We start from the raw sequence: 26,565 nt of genomic DNA on the forward strand, positions 1-26,565 counted from the left end.
TATTAACAATAACGGTCGTGTGTAATGTTTCGAAACTGTATTTTTTTTTCTCGTAGAAATGGAAACTTGGAAAATGTGGAGGAGGTGCAGGTATCCGGAAGGAACTTGGCCTCCATCGATGCGTCTCCGAACGGGGAAAAAGAAACAGCGGCTTATTACTATAACAGCGGCCCCGGCGGCTCGGCCAGCTATCCTGAGCTAGCACTGTTGGCCAGCATACAACCGATAGCCGGACAACAGCAACAGGGTTCATCCGTCCAAACACCGGTTCAAGGTACGTCGGAAAAAATCAAAAAAATAAATGTTCACTACATTATTTTACACATAACGTGTCGCTACATAAATCGTACTTATGTGTATTACAATATCGCATTACCTAATAGTTTCCACTAGTTATTTTTTTCCCCTCTTTTGATTTTTATATTATAATATAATATATAATAACGTAAAAAGCAAAAAATTATGTTCCCTCGCAAGATTAATGTTATTTGGGGTTCCGATACCTTATTCCAGTCTGTCAGTCTTAAATTCGAATTCGACCTTTATATTCGTCTTCACACCAACGGCAACGGCGCACGAATCCAATATACCAAAGTGCAGCACGTGTACTTCTATATTATTATCTATACTCATTCGGTATATTACGTATTCAATATGATTATAATAACGTATACATTAACCTCCCCCTACCCATGAGTTTGGTCATAACACACATCCACTCGGTACTTCACCCGCTCCTATCGGACCCTACTCGTAAAGCTTGCCAAACGTCGCCCACCTATATACTGCAACATGGGTTTCCCGCCGACTGCGCTGCATTAGCTGCCCACAGTTGTATGCTTAAATATAAGTATATTTTATGTGTTTTACTCACTAGAATCGTGTCGCCTTGCCCCGGCTGTACTTGAGTTGTCAATACAGTATATCACTATGAGTTTTTTTTTTTTATGTATCATAATTTTTTCTAACGCGTGATTTAATGAAAATAATAAATTTATGGCACTGTACGCGGATTCTGGGTGGCGGACGAGCTCCACTGCAACGTGTCGTCGTTACAAATGTCATCAGTTTTTCTTTACAATACCATATAAGTATCACGCGTAAATCATTGTCGCTGTACACATTTACTTCATATACATGGTATTTGACTTGAATACCTACAACATAATGTACAATGAATTATATTATATTAGTTAATTGTGGTTACCGGAAAATCCACGTAATTCAGAAAACCAGGATTTTTGACATCATATCCAGCTAATTCCAGATATTTTAGACTTTTTTCTACTATACATTGATTTCTCGTTGTTTTAATTGTTTAAAATAGTGAACGAATACTTTACTGTTTAGAAAAACTAGATGACATTTCTAACGTGTATTAGTGATATTAATAATAGTGATTTAGTTGTTGAATTATTGTCAGAAACTAGTTGTGATACCAATTCTTGCTCAAAATAGTTTTGCAATGATATTCAAACTGTATACCAGCATTATTTGACTTTTACTTGTCACAAACCAGGCGCACGACATACAATCATAACTTGCAGTATTTTAACGGTTTTTAAAAAAATTACGTTTGCCTTCGGTATACCATACTAGTTTCCATAAGTTTTTATCGGTATATTTTTCGCCGTAACATTAGATGGTATTTTTTACACATGTGCCTCCGGTACACTTATTTGCACCGTGTGTTTTATGTGTTTTTGATTATATAACACATATAGAGGAGGTATAATGACCGGGTGTGTGTCGTACAACGCGTACGATTTTATATTGTTTAGTTTTAAAACAATGCGATTCTCATTTCCCGCGTCTGTAGCATTACCTCCAAACCTTTTTTTTTTTTTTGCATAGGAAGCAGAAGCTATGTTGTGGTGTTTTACGAGAAGAAAAATATAATAATATTTTATGATTTTCATTATACATACTTAACTGGTCTACCACGGTAGGGGGTGGTACTCACTACACAAAAAACGCGCTGCAACAGCGTTGTATGATATGATATAATATTGTATTATTTTGCGACGAGAGAACGGTCATCCGAAACGATAAACAATTATTGGTTTAATAATTATTGTGTTCGTTTTTAAATTACCTCGCGCTAATAAAACCTGAACTATTCTACATTGCTGTTTGCCAGAAGTTAACCTTCAAGATTTGAAAACACACATGTAGGTATATATATATATAAATGCGTTGAGACAATTGCACTTAACAGATGTACAATGTACAATAAGTATAAATACATTCACCCACCAAGGCGAAATAGTCGGCAATATTTGATCTTTTTTTTTTTAAAAAAAAAAAGATTGATGAGTCAAAACTGATTCGGATTTCAATAGGAAGTGTTCTTTTGCAAGGACGTTCGCTGGATGAGATTAGATTAAGCAAAAATCAAAGTACATTAGATATTAGTGCTATAGTTACACCGTTGCGATATCTGTAATGTGATTAGCGCGACATTGACAGATGACATGATGTGACAGATAGAAGTGAATAGACGATAATTTAGACGACAATCATTTTTTAATTTCGTACATATGGCATAAACACAACTACAATTGTGTATTAAATTTATCCGCTGAACACCCACGTACTCCTCAGATTATTATTAATATTATTATTTTTCGTTCTGGTTTATGGATTACGATTTTAAAACATTATAATATGGTGTAGCTGTTTTATAATAAGAATATTTATTAAGTTGCAATCTCCTACTTGTAGATGCGGAATTATGTTCAGCGAAAACAAATTTTATGTCTGTGCACAAGAAAAACTACTCTATATAATAGACAGTTTTCGTTGATTAATCGTCAAATCATGTACCGAAAAAATAAAATTACAGATATTCACTTATTCTGATATTATGATGAGATTTATTGGTTTCTGAGTTCTTCAATTAAGTACAAACAGCAATTGTACATCTGAAGGATTTTGTATGTCGAATGTCCAATTAATTCCCGTGACTAATACATTTATTTGTATGTATTTGCATCAACAGTGGACAGTGTCGTTCCAATAAACTTCTTTCAACGAACTCCAACATTTTACATTGTAAACAAGCAAAAAATCTACATCCGTAGACATCATCCGCAGGACATCGAATTACATATAAATTAAGTCATTAATTTCGTATTTACAAAACACGCACTCTGTTATACTCACAATGTTATGTTTACTCACTGCCGTTACACACTAACCGCAGTTAGAACACATAACTGCAATACATTAGTGTTGTAGTCCTATACATCGATGTACGAAATATGATGACGTGTATAGGAGAAAAAACATGTTTATAAAATCATAACTAGTTTAAACAAATTAAAAATGAATTCCAAGGTGATCCACAATCACTATAATTCATTATTGAACAAGCTAGTAAGAGTCGATCAAAAAAGATACCTTGCTATTTTTATCGCTATTTTAGCTAATAGTAATAAAAATAAAAAAACACCGCATTTTTCCGAATTGAAATTATTTTTCTTGTATATATCGTAATCTCCACCGGTGTTGATTGGATTCCAACGAGGCGGTGGTCTATCATTATTTCTAAAATTGGACGACGGCGGCTTAGTACTCGTTTTCGCTCCCTGAACCTATATGTATGAATAATGTAATATAGGTAGGTAGAATATTTTTAACGCACACTCGATCCTAACGGTTTTCACCATATGGTTGCTACTATTATCGAGCAGAGTATAAATATTACGGATTGTTTGTGCAGCGCAGCAGTAAATGAAAATAAATGGGTCTCGTTGAAAATTCAGTGAAACCAGAGGATAAAAATAAAAAATAAAAATACTAGACAGTAATTTATGCGTTGCGCGATCATCTTCTCGATTCGCTCACCTCGGCCCGCCGAATTATAATGATGGATTTAAAATGTGAACGTATTATAATTATATTCAAAATGTACAATTACACATAATTTGGCTTACGGAAAAGTAGTCGAGAATTAAAAAAAATTGGCGTATACACCACTACTGCCCTCGAAGCGCACTGGACTCAGTCGGTCGACGAAAAAAACAACTCGTATTGAACGTATATTCATGAGGAATTCATAAATCAATCGTCGTGGTGTGTATATATTTTTAACTTTGTTCAGCGACATCAGTCGCACGCATGTGTTTACGTTTAATCAAAGTAAAACTGTTGTCGCCATCGCTATTGTGAACAATTGTGCGCTGTTCCGCGGGGAGAATATTTCCCCTAATTTTGTTTTTTTAAAACCCTATTTTTATCTATTCTTTTCATGCTATCGTGACACAATAATGCGTACGCATGCACATACTCACTCAAATTATAGTTGTATAAAGTAACGTGTGCTGGTTGCGAACAAAGTTCGAGCGATGTAGTTATACTCGATGACAATCAAGATCGTCAATCGAGGGGTAAAAAAAGAAAAAAAGACTACCATCGTCACACGACAGTCGTCGTCGGTCGTTAAGGGTGATTCGTCGTCGAGTTAAATTCTCCCTGACAATGCGTTACAACTCGTTATCTGTCCCGTGGAATCGTACTCGTCGAAAGCCGCGTCTCGGTACCTACACAAAAGTTTAAAAATGTTAAGAATATATAAATTCTGCAACATTTCTAAGCTCGCCGAACTTGGGGTTCAAGTCTGCTCGTGATCAGACCATATTTATACGAGTAATAAGTGAATTAATTTAATCGACAATAAATTATAATACTGTCCATTTAATAAATTACTATTTAAGACGTTTAAGTACCTAAATTCTATCATAAATGCTAAAATAAGGTAAACATTCTTGTGAGAAGGTGAACTATCAACCGTATAAATTACGTCCTTGAGTGGGTTGTAAGTTGTAAATTGGGTGGTTAGTGACCAGACCTTTCAAAATTTTGTTCGACGCCACTGTCCATGCTTGTATACAATTTTTATCACGTGAACTATACGCACTTATAAATACAAACGATAATATGTCGCGTATCCATGGCAATACACGTATTAAATATATTAATATGTGTATATGTCATGAATAAATATAATTAACTATTTTATCGCGGTATGTGCTATTCAACGCACCGCCGCTGCCGCCTTAGAACGGTACGTGATTACCCGGTCATACAACTGTACAGACTTAAATAACCGAGAAGAAAAAACGTCTTCGTCGGTGACTCGCCCACCGTTTTTCCTATTTAACCTTCGGAATTTCGTACGATATTACCACTCGATTTCTGATTACTTTACTCATCCCGTGGTCTGTGATGTTGCACAAGGACTTATATAGGATTTTTAAATAAAAATCTTACATAAGATTTTTTCACTGTAGATTCTGCAAATGACGTAGTGGGTTAGTGATAATTTACGCCTAAAGTATATTACTACGAAAAGTTGTATACAATTATTAACAATGCACATCTGATAAAAATTCTAGTTTATTCTGAATTGTTTGTTTTGCCAGTGTTCTAGTGTTCATACATTTCTATTATTTAGTTAAAAATTATGAATCATTATTCATCTTAATGCAATAATGTCTTGTCAAAATTAAATACTTTACATCAGTTATAGTTGTGCTTTTCCTTTTCGATAATTTAACCCAGTATTTGTTAAGCATGATTAATTTGAAGACATGCATCAACTTTTTTCATGTACGTATTTATAGAAATCTCACGGTTTGCAAAATGTCAATAGAATGTGTCTCTCAACGCTGAATATGACATAACCTAACCATTTTCTACCAAAAACGAAGCTATTCTTCCACAAAATCAAAAACGATTAATTTTTTTCGTCAAACCGTGATTATGACAACATTTTATACTTCATCTTAATGACCAAATATTATGTTTATTTTATTTTACTTAATTATTCTATTGCATGTTAAATATATAGTGTGCATATATAAAATATTAAATAATATACATAAATCAAAATATGCATTTTTAATTAAAACACGAGTTTTAAAGTATAATCCAATTCAGAACATAATGTTTGGAATGATATAATGATATGATGTGATTCATCTAATCAAATTCCATCATGGCACTTTTTGTACGGAACATTGGTAAATAATAAAGTTAGATAATTACTATAATTTAGGATGACTCTTATTTTAATACAGGATTTAAAAAAATGATCAATTTATTGAATATTATAACTATTTGTACTTAAAAAGTTATGTAAATAATCACTGATCGTTTTTTGAGTATTGTTTTGAATAACGTAGAATAATGAAATGACATTTTTTGAATGTAAAAATATAAAGGCATTTTTTTGATGAAATATTATTTTGTAATATCATCTGACCACGCGAGAGCAAATTTATAAAATAAAATCAGTGAAAATATAGGAATTTCGAGTATCGCGGCATACCGCGAATCCGTGGACTACGATTTCCTGTAGTCACCGCGGACAAAACCGCACGCACAACCTTCTCCTCAATTCGCCGATTGCGGATTATATATATATATATATAAGTGTACTTATTTAACTATTCCGCTACTACTATTATTACATTACCGCGTTGCTGTTATTATTCACCGCTGCACGATACCTATATTTTTATACTAGTGAACACGCGACCTTGTGTGAAATATACAGTCGATCGCAAACGTACTATTAATCTTTCTGATAACAACTATGATGCGGTACTCACCGTTGCAGTCGTCTTCGTACTGTGTTCAAAAAGCTTGTTTCTGGTAATTATCGCAATCGCATGTTACCTAAGAATGAGCATATTACTATAATGTTATTAGTGACGTTCTCTCGATTCTCTTATAGAGCGGGATGGATTTATAAATTGATTCATTATAATGAATTATAAAAAAAAAAAATACGTACAATTAACCTATAAACAAGAATATCAAGGAAGAATCTATTTTGACCAATAAATCTATTTTGATCTATTTTAGGCAAGATGTTTACCCTGCGACGATCCTGTCGTAAAAGGTTTTAGAACTCATGATATTTTTGTGTACAGGGTTTTTAATAAGATTAGGTGTGTATTGTTTATGTGTTACATAAAAATTAGTGTTTGGATTTAACGAACACCTCAGTGAATCGTCACTTGAAACTTTATTGCGACAATAAAATTTTTACAATATTATACAAAAATTTAATTTAAATATTGCAGCACCCTCTACAAGCTATAACTTATGCTGGGGGTTAATTTATGACATTTGCCATGATATAACCAATGCATACTAACGTGTGAGCGATTAATATTAACGCGATTCTCCACGATTGTCACCACGTTATTCTCGACTGTATACGTATATATAGTAATCACACACATAATAAATTAATATTATGAACGTGATAAATATTCCAACCATGAACCGTGACCCAAATATTATAAAATACATTTATATATGTATGTTCGCGAGTTAAAAACTGAAACATGTATGAAAGACAAAAAATCCGTATCTATGTAATGCATACGTGTGTTTGACGTTTCGATTGTAGGCGTTCGTATTTTCAATAAAAAAATGAAAAAAAAAAATTATAAAAAATATTCATCCTAGGATAATAAAAATAAGAATAATTTGTTTCGTACGCATTTAAAACTGCTATGTGCCATCGCATGACGAATACAATATTTAAAAAAATGCATGCTACGCGTTACAAACAGTAACTGTTAAAATAACTGCAATCATCCGATCTAGGTGCGCACATAAATCATAGAAGAGACATAGTTTAAGAATGGCACATATTTTTAATCAAGTCGCATTCCACTTCTTCCCCCGCGTTTACAGTAAAACGTGTACATTTATTGCTGCTGACTATGTGGTATAATATTTCTCAAGCAACCCTCGGTCAACGTGATACTCGGTTAATGTAGTATATAGACACTACAATAGTGTGTTTAAAGCACCACTGTCCAACAGTAAAGCTGTCGTCTACGATTGGACCGAATCGGTCGCAGCTTCGTCCGTAGTAGATCTGAGTCCCTCAGATAATCTAATTATGCCAGTTCGGATCATTTATCGTATATCGTATACTTTCTATTTTTTATATTAATATATCGAAAACTGAGAGTGTGTTATTCATATTTCATACCCCAGCCATCATAATTTACTGTAGGAAATAATAAAAAACTTAAGGGTATATTATAACATAGGGGGTAAGCGACGAAGGATAACATTATAAAGGGAGAGGATCTATCCTCTGAATATTTCCTTCGATGTAAACTGGGAAAAACTTAACTATAATTAGGATTTGCTACCTTATCATGCTCATAGACGATTTAACCGTACGAACCCCCTTATAGCATTGGGGGTGTAAGTATATTTTGTTTGTTTTTAAACTTGTTCAATTTACAACTATTTATGTTCTACTCCTGTGCCCGTCTATCAAATCTAATCAGTTCGATTTGCAGGTACGACGTTGCGGGACGATGGTCACGTGATGCGCATCAAACCCAAGTCGACGGCGGTGGCGGCCGTCGAACCGTCAGACCCTTCCGGATCCGCAGCGGACCCTTCGGTCGTAGTCGCCGGTAGCGGGTCGGCGGCCGCGATCGCGCCAGCCGAGCCGTGGATGCTGGAGAAAAAAGACGCGCCCACCCAGCAGCAGACGTCGACTACAACGACCACGACTACCACGACAGCGTCTGGTGGTACGTCCGCGGTGGCCGCGGCCATGTCCAACGCTGGCGCGACGTCGCAGGTGCGGCCGCTGCGCGAGCTGCTCGGCTGCCAGGACAAGCCCAACCGGCGGCGAATCGCTCAGCGCGGCGATTATTGGGTGCTGTACAATTACGTGCCGGCCCGCCGGTGGTTCCGGTGCGACGAGTCCATCACGTACACCACGCACGCCGACTTCACGTTCCTCGACAACCTGGAACCGTTGTTGGATAGGTCAGTAACACCCGATTTCCCGTGCGTTGGTATGATATGGTGTATTGAAACGTACAGAACGAATGTCCCGTGTTCCGTGCCAATGTTCCGTTCCTCATTCGGTTCGAATGACGCCGAGTGACCAGACTGTATTCGTTTTCGCCTTCTACATTTCCAGCGTCGATCGTGTTACGCACGCGTTAACGTTCTTGGACGCGTGTACCGCAACGTTTGAATCAGAAACCGTTTGCGCTCGGCGCGGAAACTCATATGAAATCTCGCGGAAACGTGTCGTCGTTACGCGGAGTGTTCGACAACAGATTACGTGAATCAGTGATTTACTCTTTCGTACTCGCACGCAGTCGGGCAAATGTCGTTCCGTTCGATCATGACGCGTTCACCGCGGTTCTCCGTATAATCGTTCTCGCTAGCCACCCACGCTTTTAGGCTCGTCGATTACAATAGGTGCGGTAGTAAAATTCACTCTCGGCGGGACACACAGCCTCACGGGGAAAAACCCGCCTTGAAAAACCCGGGGTTCCGTATAGCGGATCTGGTACGGTTCTTTTCACGCGCGTGCAACTCCTATCGTTTTCGTGACCACGCGTTTGTTTGGCGAAAAGGTACACATTACTATAACTTAACTGGACTTAAGGTCCAATGAAACCCCAGGTCAGCGATCGTATACGTACCCAATACCGTGTCGGTGACGCATGTAGACTGTATAGAACGCGGTGGCCGCTTTCATTTTCACCTATACATGATATCGGCGTTACAGCCATTTATTCGCGAAGAATATTCCACGATATGTAATCCGTTTTCCAATTATAATTGATTTCTAATGCTCGTAAAAAATATCCTTAAACTAGTCCATTTCTGTTACATATATATATATTTTTACATTGACTACACTTAATCAACGATGTCCATGACTTCCGGTTAAAAAACGAGTTTTTCAACGTTTCCATCTGCAGAGCTTAAAGAATCACAGGTTAGATTTCCAACACCCGAAAAACTTTTGAATATAACCATAAATAATAGTGATAAATATCTTAATCATGCCTACAATCATTTTACTTGAAACTCTATTTCTAAAACAAACTGAACCACATTGTGTAAATATTTATAAATAAAGTTTCTTCATACATTTAAAGTGCCCGTAATATATACAATTTCATATTAATGTAACATACAATGACCGGAAATACCCTTATAGTAGAAAGTGTCAAAAAAACGATTTACTTGAAGAGCATTTCAAACAAATATGAAATATAAATCTCGTATCTTGTATAACTTTTTTTACCGTTGAAGCGTGTACAATGATTACGAAAAAAAAAACAATCGTGAACAGTGTTTAAAAATAATTAACATCGTACAATACCATAATTTATTAATTATTTACTTGCATAGTATAATATATTATTGTCAAACATCGACATCGTTACTGCAATCGAACGTACTGAGAGAGATCGGACAATAGCACGATTCCAACTTTCCCCTGATCCGATGTGCAATTGCACACGTACATAAGTATTGTATAAAATTTCATAACGATTAAAATTCGTTGACCTTAAAAATTATCTATACCGATTCGACTAGCTTCTACTTCCGTTTCCCGCTCGTGCGACAACCGTTTTCCGGCATTATAATTGGCGTGTTACTTTGGTGCGTAAACGAACAAGGAAACAACAGATCATCAAAACTAATATATAAATGTGTATAAGTAACCGGCGGTTACTAACCGCATTTGAGTTTAAAAAACTATAACACCGATTACGCCTGCACATAATATAGATATCACATATAACTTAATGTAACTGAAGTGCCCATAACACTCTGGGTATACCGATTAGGTGCGCGCACTGCAGGTGCCGATAACACCGGATGCTTGCCCAATTTGTCAACACCTCGTTCGCCGACATTGAAAACATCAGTAGTGACTCGTAGTTACCGTAGAACTTGTAAATATTATATGATTTATTAAAAATAATTTATTTAAGTACGGTAGTAAAATGTTTAGGTACAAGTAAAATTAACTAATACATCATGTACTATGTAGTTTTCACACCGCAACGTTGTGCTATCGCAGTGACGATAATGATGCCTGTAAGGTTATTGTCGTTGAAGAGGTTATCTAATTTGTACTAATCTATTACAACGACGTCTCCCCTCGTAGATTAGCTGCACGATTTCGAAACCAATAATATTTGATTTTCAATTGCGACACTTTGATGTTTTTGTAACAACTAATGTACTGAAGAATGGTTTTTTTTCTTGCGACTGTGAAGAAATTCAAAATTCCCTAAGCCGGTCAAGGGATAAAAATACGACTCGGACAACATGTACTGCACGGAACATTGGTTCCGAACTGTACTAATATGACAAAAAACAAATTAAAATCAAAAAAAATCCTTTGTTTTCACCGTGAAATCACGGGGGTGGGAGAGGGGGCAGCACCCTGTGTACACACGAGGGTGGTCCAAGTGGTGCGATTACAATGAAAAAGGACAAATGACTGCTGCGCGTGCGAGCGGAAGTCGTATAACGGATTTGCGTTTCGTGTGTTTTCCAGGTGGCGAGGACCGATATCGGTGGCGCTGTACACGCCGGGCACCGACTTCGTGCCCACCCTGGCCTCGATCCGGTACCTGCGGCAGTGCGGCTCGCCGCTGGTCGCCGAGTACGTGACGTTTCACCTGTACTTCGGGTCGGGCCACGTGCCCAAGTCGGTGCCGCACGCGGACCACGACATCAACGCACCCGTTGCCAACTGCTCGGCACCACCGCCGTGGGTCAACTCGTCGGCCGTGTACAAGGGCCGCAAGAAGCTGCTGTACCCGGTGAACGTGGGCCGCAACGTGGCCCGCGAGTCGGCCACCACGCACTACGTGCTGCCGTCCGACATCGAGCTGTACCCCAGCCCGGGCGTCATCGACGGCTTCATGGACATGGTGCGCAGGCAGGACCCGCCGCTCCGGCGTCCCAAACCAATGGTGTTCCCGTTGCCAATATTCGAGCTCGCGTCCCGCATGAAGCTACCGGCCGACAAGAGGGAACTGGTGAGTACCGCCCGCTCACGTTACTTGCACGTTATAACGAGCCAACGAAAAATCATTCGTCTTACAATTTCTCAAAGCGCAAAAGATTTTTTTTTTTTTATATTCATTGTTTATCACTGTCGTGTATTCTTAGCAGCAGTAAATGTAATATACCCTAAACAGTGGTTTTCAACGTTTTACACACATTTTTGTAAAAACGAATAACAAACGAACTGTCGTCAACACGTTTTTTGAAAAATAGAGATTAGGTCTATAAAATAATAAGTGTATATATTACTAATCGTAAATCTACTTATTTGAGACTATCAAACCTACAAATTAAATCATTTCGATAAGTTGAAGACTGATAATTCTGAGTATTTTATTTTTTTGAATTTCAAACAATTGACAAAAACATAGACGTCGTTTAATCGATTTTTTTTTCTTTCTAAAGGCAATTCGATTACCTTTTATAGCTACAAATATTCGTCCGAAAATCGTTTAAAATGTCTTGTATAATGGTCTGGTAGATAATTATTATTTTACTTTCCATAACAGTTTGTGATTCTCAACGAGAATTCGAATAATTTAAATTGATACTAAAGTGTTCAACTTGTTCAATAAAAATCTCGTTAAAATAACTTAACATTTTCTTAACATGTGTTGAACAATGAAACCGCTCGCTGTCACATCATAATACTTGTAATGTAAACAGCGTAAACGGGATGGAGAAATTCGATAGAACAAAAATATAGTATAAAAATATATGACATTGATATTAAATACATGTAATATTATAATACAGGTGTATTACAGCTCGTAAAATATTATTTTCTGGAAATAAACCCGAGATTGGAAATCGACAAAAATATTTTGGTAGATTTACGAGATCCAGGTAATGAAAAAAATGTTTATTAAAATGTTAAGGGAGCAAGTTTGTTACGTTTATGAGGTATCGGAAATGTAATATTACGATGAATCTACGTATAAGCATAATGACCTTGTATGGTAAAAATAATTTCTAATTATTTTAAACGTTTCGGTGCACTATTGCAGATGTAAAAGTAACGATTACCGGGAGAAAGCAAGTGCACGTACGCTGTTACATTTCAAGAATAGTCGTTGCGGCAATGTCGTCTACAATGTGTCATAATTACAATATTTTTCAATGTTTAAAAATCCGCTACACGTGGACAACATCCATAATTTATCTGTTGCGTACGCATTGCAGTGCCGTACATTTGCGAGTAATCGCACTGCGATACCGACGAGTATGTGTAATGGTATTAATGTCGATATAACAGTGTGATCAACAATAACGATAATAATAACTGTAGTAATATCAAACAGTCAATACTTTATGTTTGTCTGGAAACTATAAAACGGATTTGTTTTGGAACACCCGAGGAGCAGCGATACATAGTCAAGATTCCGAATAGTTGCCAAGATATAATAATAAACCCGTACTTGTTTTCGCGCGAGTTGGCTTGACGAATATTAAAAATAACGCGTAGACGTGGATTTTATTATTCAAACCGCGTTAATCCAGAACGCCGCTCGTGTGAACGTGCGTAATAGAATCACGCGAGGCGCTGTGCTGCACTGTGTCGTATTTGACCGTACATACCCGCGTTCAGTTTTCTTCACATCTGCAGGTGCACAAACAGTATTAAGTGTAATTATTTTTACAAAATGCAGGTCAATCTGTTGCGATCACTGAAACACACGAACGGGTGCGGTGCGATGGAAATGTTGATTTATCAAAAACCCATGTGGTTCAAATTAATTAGTGACGTGTGCACAGGCCAAATCATATTAAATACTAGTCGTCGGTTTCGAATTCTATCATTCATCTCGTATAAGATTTAAGTCGATCGCGACCCGAACCGTACCATAATATACAACCGAACACTTAAATCTATGAGGTAACAGGCAGCAGTAACTTACGATCATCTTACGACGCGTACGTATACGCGCCTGTACGATATTATGGAAAAATTAATGATTTTCCTAGTCTCCTAACGACAAAACAAACAAAACAACAACGAATTCAATAACGCGAGTAATGTACACGTACGTACGTAAATGTAGTTACGGTAAAGCGCAGGTACCCACGGTAACGAATAACCGTATCCACCGATGTTAAAATATTGTGTACACCGCGTGCGGTATTGTGTAACGAGATTCAATAGAATCCTGCACTGGAGTAGTGTACATGCGCGGGTGGTGTGCATCAACAACGAAAATAATAATGTTTATTATGTATACATTATGACGCGTGATGTGTGTACATAAACGTGCATAAAATAAAGGACGAAGGGTTCTTTATCTGTACAAACGTTCGATTAACTGCGGGGAAAAAAAACGTTATTTCAAACATTATTAGCTTCATCATAGCCTTCATCGTAGTTTAGGAATTGCGAAACGAATGACATAACATTCTACGCAAAGTCCGTCTGCGAGTGCGATGTATTTACGGAATACATTTTTGTATTATTGTGATTTAACGCGAATAGAACAAGAGATTTTTCGGCTCCTACATACGTGTATAGTCTGACGACAGCTCAACAGTGTATAACATAAATGTTGATAGATCAGTAAAACGCGTAGGGTACAGTCTCCGCAATAATACTAAGCACTTCCATTGACGTAAACCGTGTGTACGTTTTTCCATTGTTTCCGTCATATTTGTATGCGTTACATCGACATCGGCCTTTTCACAGTTGTATCAAACGCGCATACGATCAGTCGAACGAGCACATTTTTTACCTGACGAAAAGCATTATCGCAAGAGTAAATCGACTGACACGGTTATAGAGCCAGTCTCCGCGCTATGCGTTCCATTATTGTTTATAATAAACGATTTTTTTTCTCCTCGTTTCTCTCTTTCTCCGTTTATTCGCCAAACACCGTATTAATAAAATTCCAAGCTTGGTCGTAAAACTTAAACGAGATTTTGCACTCGGGTACGTTGTGTACAATTAACAGGGGGAGGGAATTCACGCCTCGACTGCAGAGAAGCTAATTTCAGTTTTACTGTCCTGTACCCGATTTCGCGGTGGCTCGGTGATAATTCCTGTTGGCGTTCGCCGCGGCTAATTTTGATTTTTTTCGATGAAAACCGTTGTGCAGTACAATCGTTGTCGTGCGGTTTAACCGTCTCGTATGTCTTCGTACTCGTCCCGAAACAAACAGCCATTGTTAAAAAAAGTGCGGCAGAACACGCGGGACGACGGCGAACGGTGTTTTGTTTCATTACGCGTGCACGGCGGACGGATAAATCACGTATTGTTTTCGCGGTCCGTCTGTTGGCGAGACCGACCGACAGGAAGAGAGACGGAAAAAGAGAAAAAACCCAGTCCGGTAACGGTTAGGAGGAGGCGATTCGTACGGCCCCTGTGTACACGTATAATCATATGTATCGTACTTGACGCGTAACAATATCGTATTATTTAGTGGGCAGGTAGAGCACATCCGATCGTTATCGCGTCATCGTCGCCGGACATGATCTCGGCCGCGCAGCAGATACAACCGTTCACCGTACGCGTTCGCACGCGCCCCGTCTAGAACAATGGAAATAATACTCGAACATTATAACGACAACGACGTGGTCTCCTTGTAAGCCACCTCGCGGTTCCGTTGGCCGACGCGCGGCCGACAATACTTGTACGCTGAAAATAAGGGACGCGTTTCGTACCCGCAGTCGATTTACGCATTGATAACGGACCGCTGGTGCGGTAGTCGGTATGGCGCTCTCTGCGGGTGTAAACGAATTCAAACTTTTCATAATAAATCTATATCGTCATGTTTCCGATGTCGTTTTCCCCCCCTCCCGTTAGCATCCGAACAAGAATTACCCTCACCGTTGGGACTCGTGCACTGTTGTTAAATATCACACGCATACGCTTACATAATACACACATATTCATAAATTGTGATCTGTACACTATCGTTTATGTACACGCGTGCGTATGTGTGTGAATACTCAAAGTACATCAAAGTATAAAATGTACAATATTACATGTTCAACAACACCGTAGCGAATGGAATCGGTCGCCTTGAGATTCGTCGCGGGTCCAGTTAGGGAAACCACAACGATCAAGAGCAGATGACATGTAATTTACTCATCGTGCACTTGTTCGAAATATTGTTGTTTCCATTATATTTACATCGTTCGATAATGCGACCATATTTATCATTCGTTCGAGCATATAAAAAGTAAAAAAAAAATTACTTCTCGAAATAACCTTTTTGTTGCGATCTATGGGTGAATAGTCGAACTGCGGGCGTTGAGGCCACCTAGCCGTGGGCGACGAATGCGCTTAGAACTCCACGTATAAATAAACTCCCAAACAGATTACAACCAAAGAAATACGTCAAACAAGTATATCGATAAATTATAATATCCGAGTTCATCAACCGAAACATTGTAAACTATATTTTACATTTAAATAAAGTCGTACGAATGTCACGTACCTACCTAACTGCACTTTGCGGGTACACAAAAACCTCTGCCACGAACGGTACTGTTATATCGACTCATTGTCTGTCTGTCCATATGAACTTTCGTCGGAAATATGTTGTTATGAACGAGCCGATTTCGGTGCTCACAATAAATATACGTGCGTTTAATTCCAGGAGTTTTTCAGTTGTCCGCGTAAAGCCGACAGGGATTTAGTGTTCATGTGCAACACTGGATTGCGTTTTGATAACCGATATGTACTACTTGGCTTTTTTTTCGTTTTATGTGATCATCATCATCACAATGAACGGGATTTTTTCTTTCGGATCAATTGTCGATCGGTGTTAATTTGCACGTCTTAACCGCCCAGACGATAAAATGACGACTGACGTATTATAATAGTTCAACATTATCGTAATAAACGGCCAATGCCAATGGTGGGGGGAAGAAAAGCTTTCTCGTATAAAATAAAAAAATTTTTAATTAAAATACTCGTTGTGTTTTTAAACCGTACGGGGGCGGAACGACATTGGAGTAGGGAGCTGCACGCGTACGTACCTATTTATCACTGAACGGAGCCAATTTCAGAGGTCTTGATGTACACGAATTGTCCGGTCAACTCAAACAGTATTACGAACATTTATAGAGGTTCAAATTGTTCGCCGAGCAAAAAAACAAAACAATAATTTGAATAACATTCCAGCTACAAAAGAAGTGCGTACTCGATGTTTACGTTTTTACTGCAAAACCAAACCATTTTTTTATGTGTGATGGTTCGCGAGGAGAAACCAAACAAGCCGAACTGATTGCTTTAAAACCGTATTCGTATTTCATTCGACTACCGGACACAGCGAACTTTTGAATGATTAAAAAATAAATCTCCAAACCGGCCCGTCGTAAGCCGCTCGTACGCGAATGAACAATCATTAATCTTGCACGGATAAATGACCTATCCTCGATTCCTCGTAACAACCGAACGCACGTTTAAATATGTGAAATAAAAAAATATATCTAACGATAACGGTGTCTTACGATGATATCCACAAAGCAGGTGCTGTAGCTAATATTGACGTAAATTCGAGATACGGCCTAAAGACGGAAGTATAAATATTGTTATAATGCGTGTGTAGAGTTACTGTGAGGTAACGCGTGTCTTCAAACTGGATTCAGGTGCACGTTCAGAAATATATAAAGTTCGATAAAAAATATAAGATTGCAACAAAGAATATGTCGGTTTTGTTTCTTTCTAGTCTGTTTTACCGTCACTGCATGTCAGACGTTCCGAAAACTTGCGAATCCTGTACGTGCTGATTAAAACACATCAACATCGCAACAATGTGAAACATGCGCATCGCAGAATCCACAAGAAACTAACACGACCATTCGACCCCAACACGTTTATTAATTTATTATTGTAATCGTGGTTACGCGTTTTTAAATGGTATGTTTTAAAAACTAGTAGGAGGTGAATCTCGGATATATACATAATACCAACCAATATCGCACCGCTTCGAGAACAGAAATGAATACATCCTAATCGAAAGATGCATTTTACGTACAATTTGTGTGTGTGTGTGTGTGTGTGTGTGTGTGTGTGTGTGTGTGTGCGTGCGTGTAGCATTATTTCCGTTGATAAATGTTACCGCCGCCGCGGACACGAAACAAATTTTAAAGTAATAGAACGTTCTTATTACACACATACGAGTACGTCATAATAATCATTACAATATTTACTCCCTTCCTTGTGATCAATATCGCGTGATCGGTACACTTTTTTACCGCGCACAATATCATATTGTACACGTGGACACTTTGAACTGGTACTCGCATTGAGAAATTCCTGCGCGCACGTGTATTCCTATATGTTCTATGTAGGTAATATTGTTATGTACACTATATGATATGTTTGTACATCTTATAACGGAAATTCAAATCTTCTCCCGACACACACTCGGACTCTTGACATTCAAAACGATTACCTTGGCGTGCGCGCGACGTCCTATTATTAGCCGTTTCTTTCTTTCTCTCCCTCGTCGTTCGGCGCTCATCCAAAAACACGACTACAGCACATAAACCAGCCGCAGGTCGGCTGCAGTGACTGCGCTACATATCTTATTATAATATACATAATATTATTATACGTTTACGTCTTTCCTCCCCGGGAGTAGATTCAATAATAATAATAATAATAATAATAATAATAAATGGAAAATACGCGTTTCCGGAACGTAATTGATTCTGTCGTAAGTTACGGTTGATATGCGAGACAGCGGTAATTATTATTATTATTACTATTATTGTTGGAAGTGGCCAGCAATCGAAAAGTAAATGGTCATTCCGTCTCTGTAGGCCGTCGCGCGTACGCGTCAGTGATTTATTTATATAAATATACTTTTATAATATCGTACGTGTACCTCTCGTTTGCCCGAATCCCCGAGCTATAGCAATACCGTCTATACATAATATCTGCGCGCACTGCAGCCGATAGCCTCTAGGAAGAAACCCGTTTGTCTCAGTTCGTCAGATTCTCACAACCTAACCGCTCGGAACGGAAAAATAACGAGTTTCGGACTATTAACAACCGAGCAAAACACGACGTTCGGTTTTTAACTAAACAATATTTTTATACTACAATCATTATTATATCTCACCGGACTTTGCCTGAAAACCACATGAATACTTTTTTTTTCTACGTGTATTACATTATAATAGTGTTACGTACATCATGACAGCACATCGGTTTACTGATAAATTGCTTATTGAATGCATAATCCGCGTAACAATTCAAAAAACATTTTTTATCTCTTAAAGCGGTCGGCGTACTACCCAGTAGTCGCTAGTCGCGTGTGGTCACTGTGACGAGATGGTCGGCGGAATTATTATTTATCTATTCTTCGTGTTATTGTTAGAAATTAGAAAAAATCATAATATTGAATGTGTCAAAAATCAGTGCTGGCAGGGACGAAAATAAAAAAATGAAATCAGAGAGCTACGACCAGTTGCAGTGGTATGGGTACATGGTAGCCGCGGGTGTCGGTATTATAATATCCGTCCCGGCGGATGTACCGTGAAAATATCATTTCGTTACCCAGTTAAATTCTTTGGTCCTTTATCAAGATTAATCCTGTAGCCGTAAAATAACACGACGTCAATGACCACAACGACTGTTGATATAAAACAACTGAGTACACGTAGATCGTTATAGAAATATTATACGTTTTATTATTATGTATTATTCGCCGACCTTCGATTGCACTTGGCTTTGTCACAATAACGTCGTGGCGTTGGCTCATCCATAACGGCGACGCTGTTAAATATTTGTCGTAAATCGTCGGCGCGGCGCACAAGACGAAATCGAACGTGAGGAGAGAACAATTTTTAACAAAGCTCTTCGTCCCCCTCCCACCATCGTGATAATAAAATTTTAATCGCGTATCTCACTCTCTCGTTCCGTCGTCGTTGCATAGTCTTCCGTGGTCTCGTCGGATTCGATAACCATAATTTAATCTCGCTGATATATACGCGTGTTATGCATATTATTACGTATAGGGTGAAATCCGCGTTACAAAACGGTGTCGGCGATAGCGTACCATACCTGTGTGTCATAAATAATTTCCAATCGCCCTGCTACACGTGTCTAGATAAGCTCTCGTAAGCGTAACTAGATTTGGGGGGGGGGTCATTAAAATATACGCAGAGTGATCAGAATTTCATGTTACGGCGGTTTCGCCGTGTGCGCAAGGAAATCGACAATACAATAGGAAACTTTTATGTAACAGTTTAACGTTTACGTTTTCGGTGTTCTACTGTTGGTTTGAGATGAACGAATGTCGCATAAAATTCTGATCACCCGATGTGTACTAGCGTTTGATAATACAGTTAACACTTTCATAACCCTGCAAGAATCAACGAACCATATTTATAGCTCTCATCTCACATCTAAGATGTTAATACTTGCGTCAATGCGCTTGTTATGTATTCATCACTAATATTGTATACTTCTCGGGCAAGCTTACGTTTTTGCTGTGCATATTTAACCTAAACTTAACCTACCGGATTAATTGATAATTACAACAGTTTTGTGATTTTCCATAGTTGTCAATGTTGAAAAACGGTTCTGCCATCACGTTCCACAAAAAAGTGTGTCCCGACTGCCATACCGTGCCCAAGTTCAAAGAATGGGCCAGCGCTAAACCCAAACCTGGCGTCAGCGTGTTCCACACGGGCAAGAGGACCGGATATCATTTGCACTGGGAACCGATATTCATCGGCACGCACAGCGACCCGTTGTACGACGAGAGACTGAGCTGGGAAGGGAAAATGGACAAAATGACTCAGGTAACGCAGCTAATAACTATAACTAAATGAATACAATGTAATACTGGGTGCTTGGATTTTATAATAAAAATAGTCCCGAAAACGTGGAAAATTTCTGGGGTAGAAAATGCGTTCGTGGCCTGGAACGCGTGTAACTCGTTAAAATCGAGCGATAAAATTGTCAAGAAAAATAAAATTTAATTTTAAAACTGTTAGAACATTTTAATGTACTATAACATGTATTTTATATGCATGGTATCTTATTATTTCAGTTTTTATTTTCGAATACTTTCTCGTTATTTATTTACATGATTAAAAATTAAAAATTTGTTATAACTCGTTAAACATTACTTTTAACGGCATTAAAATTTTCTACTGTTGTGTACATAACGTACGCATATAACAATAAATATACAAGTGGGAGACGTTCTCTACTTTTGAGTAGTATAATTACGAATTTGCTACTTTAATAAAAATAAAAAATCACTCGAAACTTTTACAATTAAATATTATTATTGAATTAAAATAATTTATTGTTGTCTCGTTGGAATTTGAATTATGTGTGTCATGTGTTCATTAATTTTTAACACAAAAAAACCTCTTTCTATTTTCAAAACTTATTAAATTATTTATTTATATTTAATTTACATTGTACCAATCACCTAAAAGTCCAGCAAAACTAAATCAGAGTGTTCTGTTGACACACATATAAATAAAATATAATATCAATTTGTATAACTTTGGAGAACAATAATCTTGTAGAAATCGACGGTTTTAATTTTACCGAATCCAAGCTCAAACTATTGAGTATTTTATTCGGTCAAAACGGGTCCACAGTTGTTTTACGGACATCTGTGATCACCTAACCGTATTTAGTGGAACTCGATTGCCACAATGTTATCGCATCGTATTGCGAGTTTATAGTGTCGCGTTGACGTAAAGATTTCGTTGACTACTTGTCTTTATCCACTTTTAATCGGAAAATCGGTTGCTTGTCTATCGCCTAATAATTCGACTTTATTTTTTACAAACACCACGTCTTTGTTAATGGAGTGGAAAATTATCAAAAAAGCCTGTTTAACTGTCGCGATTTCATTGCCCATACAGATACAATCAAATCGTAATTATTATTATTATATTCGCGTGCCCGTTGATTATTCCGAAAACAATCGAAATTTTTTGAATATCTAGATATTTGTAGTTTCTCCATCACCCAGCAACATCCGTAATATGGTATTAATAATAATAATAATAATAATAAACGTCGGTGCGTAATTACGTAAATCCTAATGATTCATTATTTAATAATTCTATGTTATTTTCAATTTAAATACCTAAATATTATACATTTATAAATAAATATTTATTAAGTAATAAACAAATATATATTTAAATATTTTTAATTTTATACTAAATTAAAATCCGTTCCCTACTAATGAATGTGCAGCGGCTAACGAAAACAACACATTCTACACGGAAATGTACCGATATTAATAATGCTAATAATTATGATTATATTGAACTTCGGTGTATTATACATGTCAACAATGGCGGACGAGAATATTATTTTGTAGAATATTATTCAGCTCCTCAAATGCTAGTTTCATTTCACTAAATATGTCTCTCCGGCATATCCTTCTTTCGTTTCGGTCCGAGTTATATCTACTGTCTTATCCCATAATAATGACATTTCTTCTATTGATGTTATTAACAGATTAATATCTAAAATATCTTCGTCAAGCATTTGAAAGTTTTCATTTGACAAATCCATGTTATAATTGATCGACATGTTTACATAAAAGCAAATTACGTAACAATGATTAAGTTTTGAATGAAAAATAACATTCTACCGCGTGTTTATTACCGCTCGAGTGTTGACACTCGTACGAGTATATTTCAATGCATACAAACGGCAAGTCCTTGTCGCGCGGTAAAGTCATGGTGTACGCGACAGTTTTTGAAATGTCACGCGTTAATTTTACGGCACGACACTCTCGTGTGTTGTACTTTCAGAATTTTAATGTACAAAACGCGCCGTAAAATTACGTCGCGGTAAAAATGTCACGCTGTAAAATATCACTCGTGTGTTGCTGGTCTTATCATCAAATATTACATACGATTTAAAAGCCATAAAATGACGGCGCGCGATCGGTTTTAATTGTTCGGCAAGGGTAACGAGTTCGGGCAAAACCGGGTAATATGTATACGTCAGCTCTCACATTCAGGGTCGCCGTAATTTATAGGCACGCGAGTTCGGTTTTCATCTACTAAGTTGTTGTCGTTTTCATTTCCCGTTTGGCCCCGTGCGCAAAGGTTCGGCACATGCTCGTGGCTCTTTGCTGAACACGCGGGTCAACCAACGTCGTCATCGATCTTCCAACATTATGAACATGAATAAACTACTATATAAAAACCTACTCCGTAAAGTTTACATTTCATACGCGTGAAGTGTAGACGTGATAAAGAGTAAGATACTTTAGTGGCTATTACGTAGCTACGAAACTATTGACTCGCACTACTCGTTCCTCGATAGGAAACAATTTAACTAAAAATCAAATACAGTAAATAAATATATATCGAATATATATTATTCTTGGTAAATATAATTACGTTACTACCGTTTTCCAGTGCCCATAGAATGATATTCTCATAATGTGTTCCATATATTTATGTACAACGATTTATCGAAAAACTAAATGCCATTCATAGTGAAAACACAGATTCAACAAAAAAAAAAATTGTAAACAATAACGATTTGTTAACCCGGAGCAAAGTTTTTTAATTCGATAGAGTGTTGCTTAAATTATTTCCATAAAAGGAAAACAATATTCGTTTAAGACCCGAAGTACACGTCTATAAAATAAGTGATTGCGTGTGTAGGTAAAAAAAAATTGTGGAAAATTAAAAACCTTACTCGCGTCTCTTTTGTGTATATCTCAGTGTATGTTATGTGTATATATTATGCTTACATGATTCAACGGGATTTTTTCTGCTGCAGGGTTACACGCTGTGCGTACTCGACTACGAGTTCCATATCCTGGACAACGCTTTCCTGACTCACAAGCCGGGCATCAAGACATTGAAAAAGGACCCAGCCCGACAAGTGCTGGCGTCCAAGACGTTCAATCTCATCAAGAAAGTCATACTTCCCGAGCTCAAGGTCCTGTACGGTGTGAAAAAAGGATGCGCCGTGTAGTACGTAATGACGCACGGTCGCGCTTTATAGCGCGCGTTAGGGACCACAGGTCAGTGTTTTAACAATGTAAACGTTTCTAAAATAAGTATCTGGACAGTCCGTGTATCATCTTGAATATTTACTTTAGCGAAATAAAATATCTGTGCTCATAGACAAACCCCTTTTCGATCTCCAATACAAAAACCTTTAAATCCATGCTCCTAATTATTTTTTTTCTTATACATATATTTCTGGATTTAAACCCCATTCATTCAACTGATCATTTTTGGACAGTACATTTTCTTTTTTTAGATTTTTGACTCTTCAAAAGTGTTCACCCCTGCCATCACAGCCTTCCACCCCTATTCTGAATCACATCCCTCTAATTCTCTATATCCATTTTCTTACAGTCATAATTTATCCCTTCAATCTAACGCTTCCTTGGTCTACCTCTCTCCTTTTTTTCTTTTAGTTGGTATTTTATGTCTGTCCTCACGACTTTTGGTTTGTCTCTCTTTGTAGCATAACTATTTTAATCATCATACTTTTATAAAATTGGTCACCTTGGGACATTTCGTGATTACTCCGATTTCGGCATTTATTCTTCAGCGCCAACATCCCAAATTATCATCATATAACCCACCACATAGTTTTCTCAATATCTTATTCTCAAAGGATAACCTAATCTTTTCTCCATTTGTGCTGTTATCGCCCACACCTCGCATCCATACATCAGCGACAATGCATTGACGGTTGACTAAACGTCCATAAAATTATCTTAAATTCGCGGTGTTTTACTCCCGTCGAAAATTTTTAATCATATTGCACAAATTTAATCTTTTTCCCATTTCTCCCTGTCTCTCGTTTCAACCTTTGGACACAGCTTGATTCACATTAAAATACGTGGTTTACACTCGTTTTATACCAAAATTTTTGTTATTATTTTATATTTTAATTCAATTTTTTTTTTTTTTTTTTTATTGCAGATAGACTCTTCGACTGATAGATTAAAATATATATACGCTTTCTTCCTCCGGATGTCGGTCAACACGTTATCATACTGCGGCTGTGTGCACCGAGCCTGGAACAAGGACGTTATCTCCGACAACGGCATATCATATTATTATTATTATTATTATTAAACGCGTCGTTTTTATCTCTCGTGTCAGTTTTTACTATATATTGTGTATATATTTTTTGCCACTGCATTGCCTCTCAAAATGAGGCTAGCAATATATATATATATATATGCGTGTATGTGCATTCTCGTCGAGAATTGAAAAAAAAAATGTATTTTTTTTAACGCCTGTACAAAATAGATGCCAATTTTTAGTTTTATACGTGTAAATTCGAAGCCTTCAATCAAACGGAATTATTTTACCCTTATACTAAGCACATATTTGACACAATAAACCTCTCTACATAATTTTATGATTTTTCACTTAACCAACTACGTTGTTTTTTAAATATTCTATAATCTCTTTTCACACGCGTCTTATTTATTTTATATCTCTTTATTATAACAATTGTCACTTTTTTTTTTTTTTTTTTGGTATCTGGGATATTTTCAATGGGACAAAAAGGATCGCCTCCAATTGCAAACGTTTGGACAATTTTTTTTGACATTTAACCATCGAACACCGTTCACTCTTCGTCCTTCTCCTTTCACACTCATTTGATATCCATTAGAACCATTAAAATTTCCATTTTCGAGTCAATTTTTGAGTACCATAACGTTCATGCTATTCGATGCGATCAAAAATATTGTTTTAAGCTCTCCATTATTTTATACAATATTCATCATTTTTATTATTATTATTATTATTATTATTATTATTAATATTATTATAATTATTATTATTATATGATAGTTTGTGATGTAATATTTATGCCATTATATAAAATTATAATTTGCCAATTAATCGCTAATCAATTATTATATGCATGCGTATATTGATGTCAAACATATACGTAGGCGTATCGAGTTAACCTAATTAGCGTATAAGAGAAGGACGTACGATAATATAGCTTTTAAAAAAAATACGAATACACAATATATAAAGTCATTATATTATTAATATTATTATTATTATTATTCTTATTATTATTATTATTATTATTATTACTCTCGTTAATGCCAGATCAAATTTTGAGTATATTACACATGATTGTAAAAATTGTTCGCAAAATATATATAATACGACGATACAAAAATGGTATACGTTTTATTGTGATCTCTAGTTTTTAAGCTTGTAATAATCATTTTTATAGACATAATAGATGCTAACCACAAAACAACGCGATTCGGAACAATCTTGTACATAGATATTATAACATGTATAAGTATTATAGCAATTATAGATTTGTTCAAAGAATTTTATTTGTATACATGTGTACATCGTTTAGCACTATAAATCGTTTAATAATTAAAAAGTGCTAATTATTGATTCTTATTATATAATATATCAGCTCATTGCTACCGTGAATATGTACTACAGATTTATTACATATAAATAAATATATGTATAATATTTTTATAGATAGCGGAATAATTTTTATAGCTCAAGTAAAAAAAAAAACATATTTATTTAAATAATTCGCTTGTAAGAATCAATCGCCAATTTATACATACGGATATTATATTTTAAACTTATTCCAAAAGTAATAAAATTATATTCATTGTAAAAGTTGGCATTTTTTTATTTTTTATTTTTTGTTGTATAATCCCTGATAGAAATACACCGACACCATACTATCATATAAACGGTTTTGTA

The 26,565-nt window shown here is 36.7% G+C and overlaps 1 protein-coding gene across 2 annotated transcripts in view; it reads left to right on the forward strand.

Moving 5' to 3' along the window:
• LOC112684337 (beta-1,4-glucuronyltransferase 1) overlaps positions 1 to 25,217 on the forward strand; it is a 73,921-nt gene extending 48,704 nt beyond the window's left edge. The window contains exons 4-9 of one of the 2 annotated variants that reach the window (XM_025555795.1): positions 57 to 274; positions 8,340 to 8,820; positions 11,372 to 11,858; positions 20,395 to 20,637; positions 23,615 to 23,861; positions 24,778 to 25,217. In XM_025555795.1, coding sequence (XP_025411580.1) covers positions 57 to 274; positions 8,340 to 8,820; positions 11,372 to 11,858; positions 20,395 to 20,637; positions 23,615 to 23,812 — 1,627 coding nt within the window. In that variant the 3' untranslated portion in view covers positions 23,813 to 23,861; positions 24,778 to 25,217. Of the gene's footprint in view, positions 1 to 56; positions 275 to 8,339; positions 8,821 to 11,371; positions 11,859 to 20,394; positions 20,638 to 23,614; positions 23,862 to 24,777 lie in introns of those variants that run through there. The other variant, XM_025555796.1, reaches the window with a different exon arrangement.
• The last annotated feature ends 1,348 nt before the right edge of the window (positions 25,218 to 26,565 follow it).

Source organism: Sipha flava, unplaced genomic scaffold, assembly GCF_003268045.1.
Source record: "Sipha flava isolate LNK unplaced genomic scaffold, YSA_version1 249_pilon_pilon, whole genome shotgun sequence".
Classification (NCBI taxonomy): domain Eukaryota; kingdom Metazoa; phylum Arthropoda; class Insecta; order Hemiptera; family Aphididae; genus Sipha; species Sipha flava.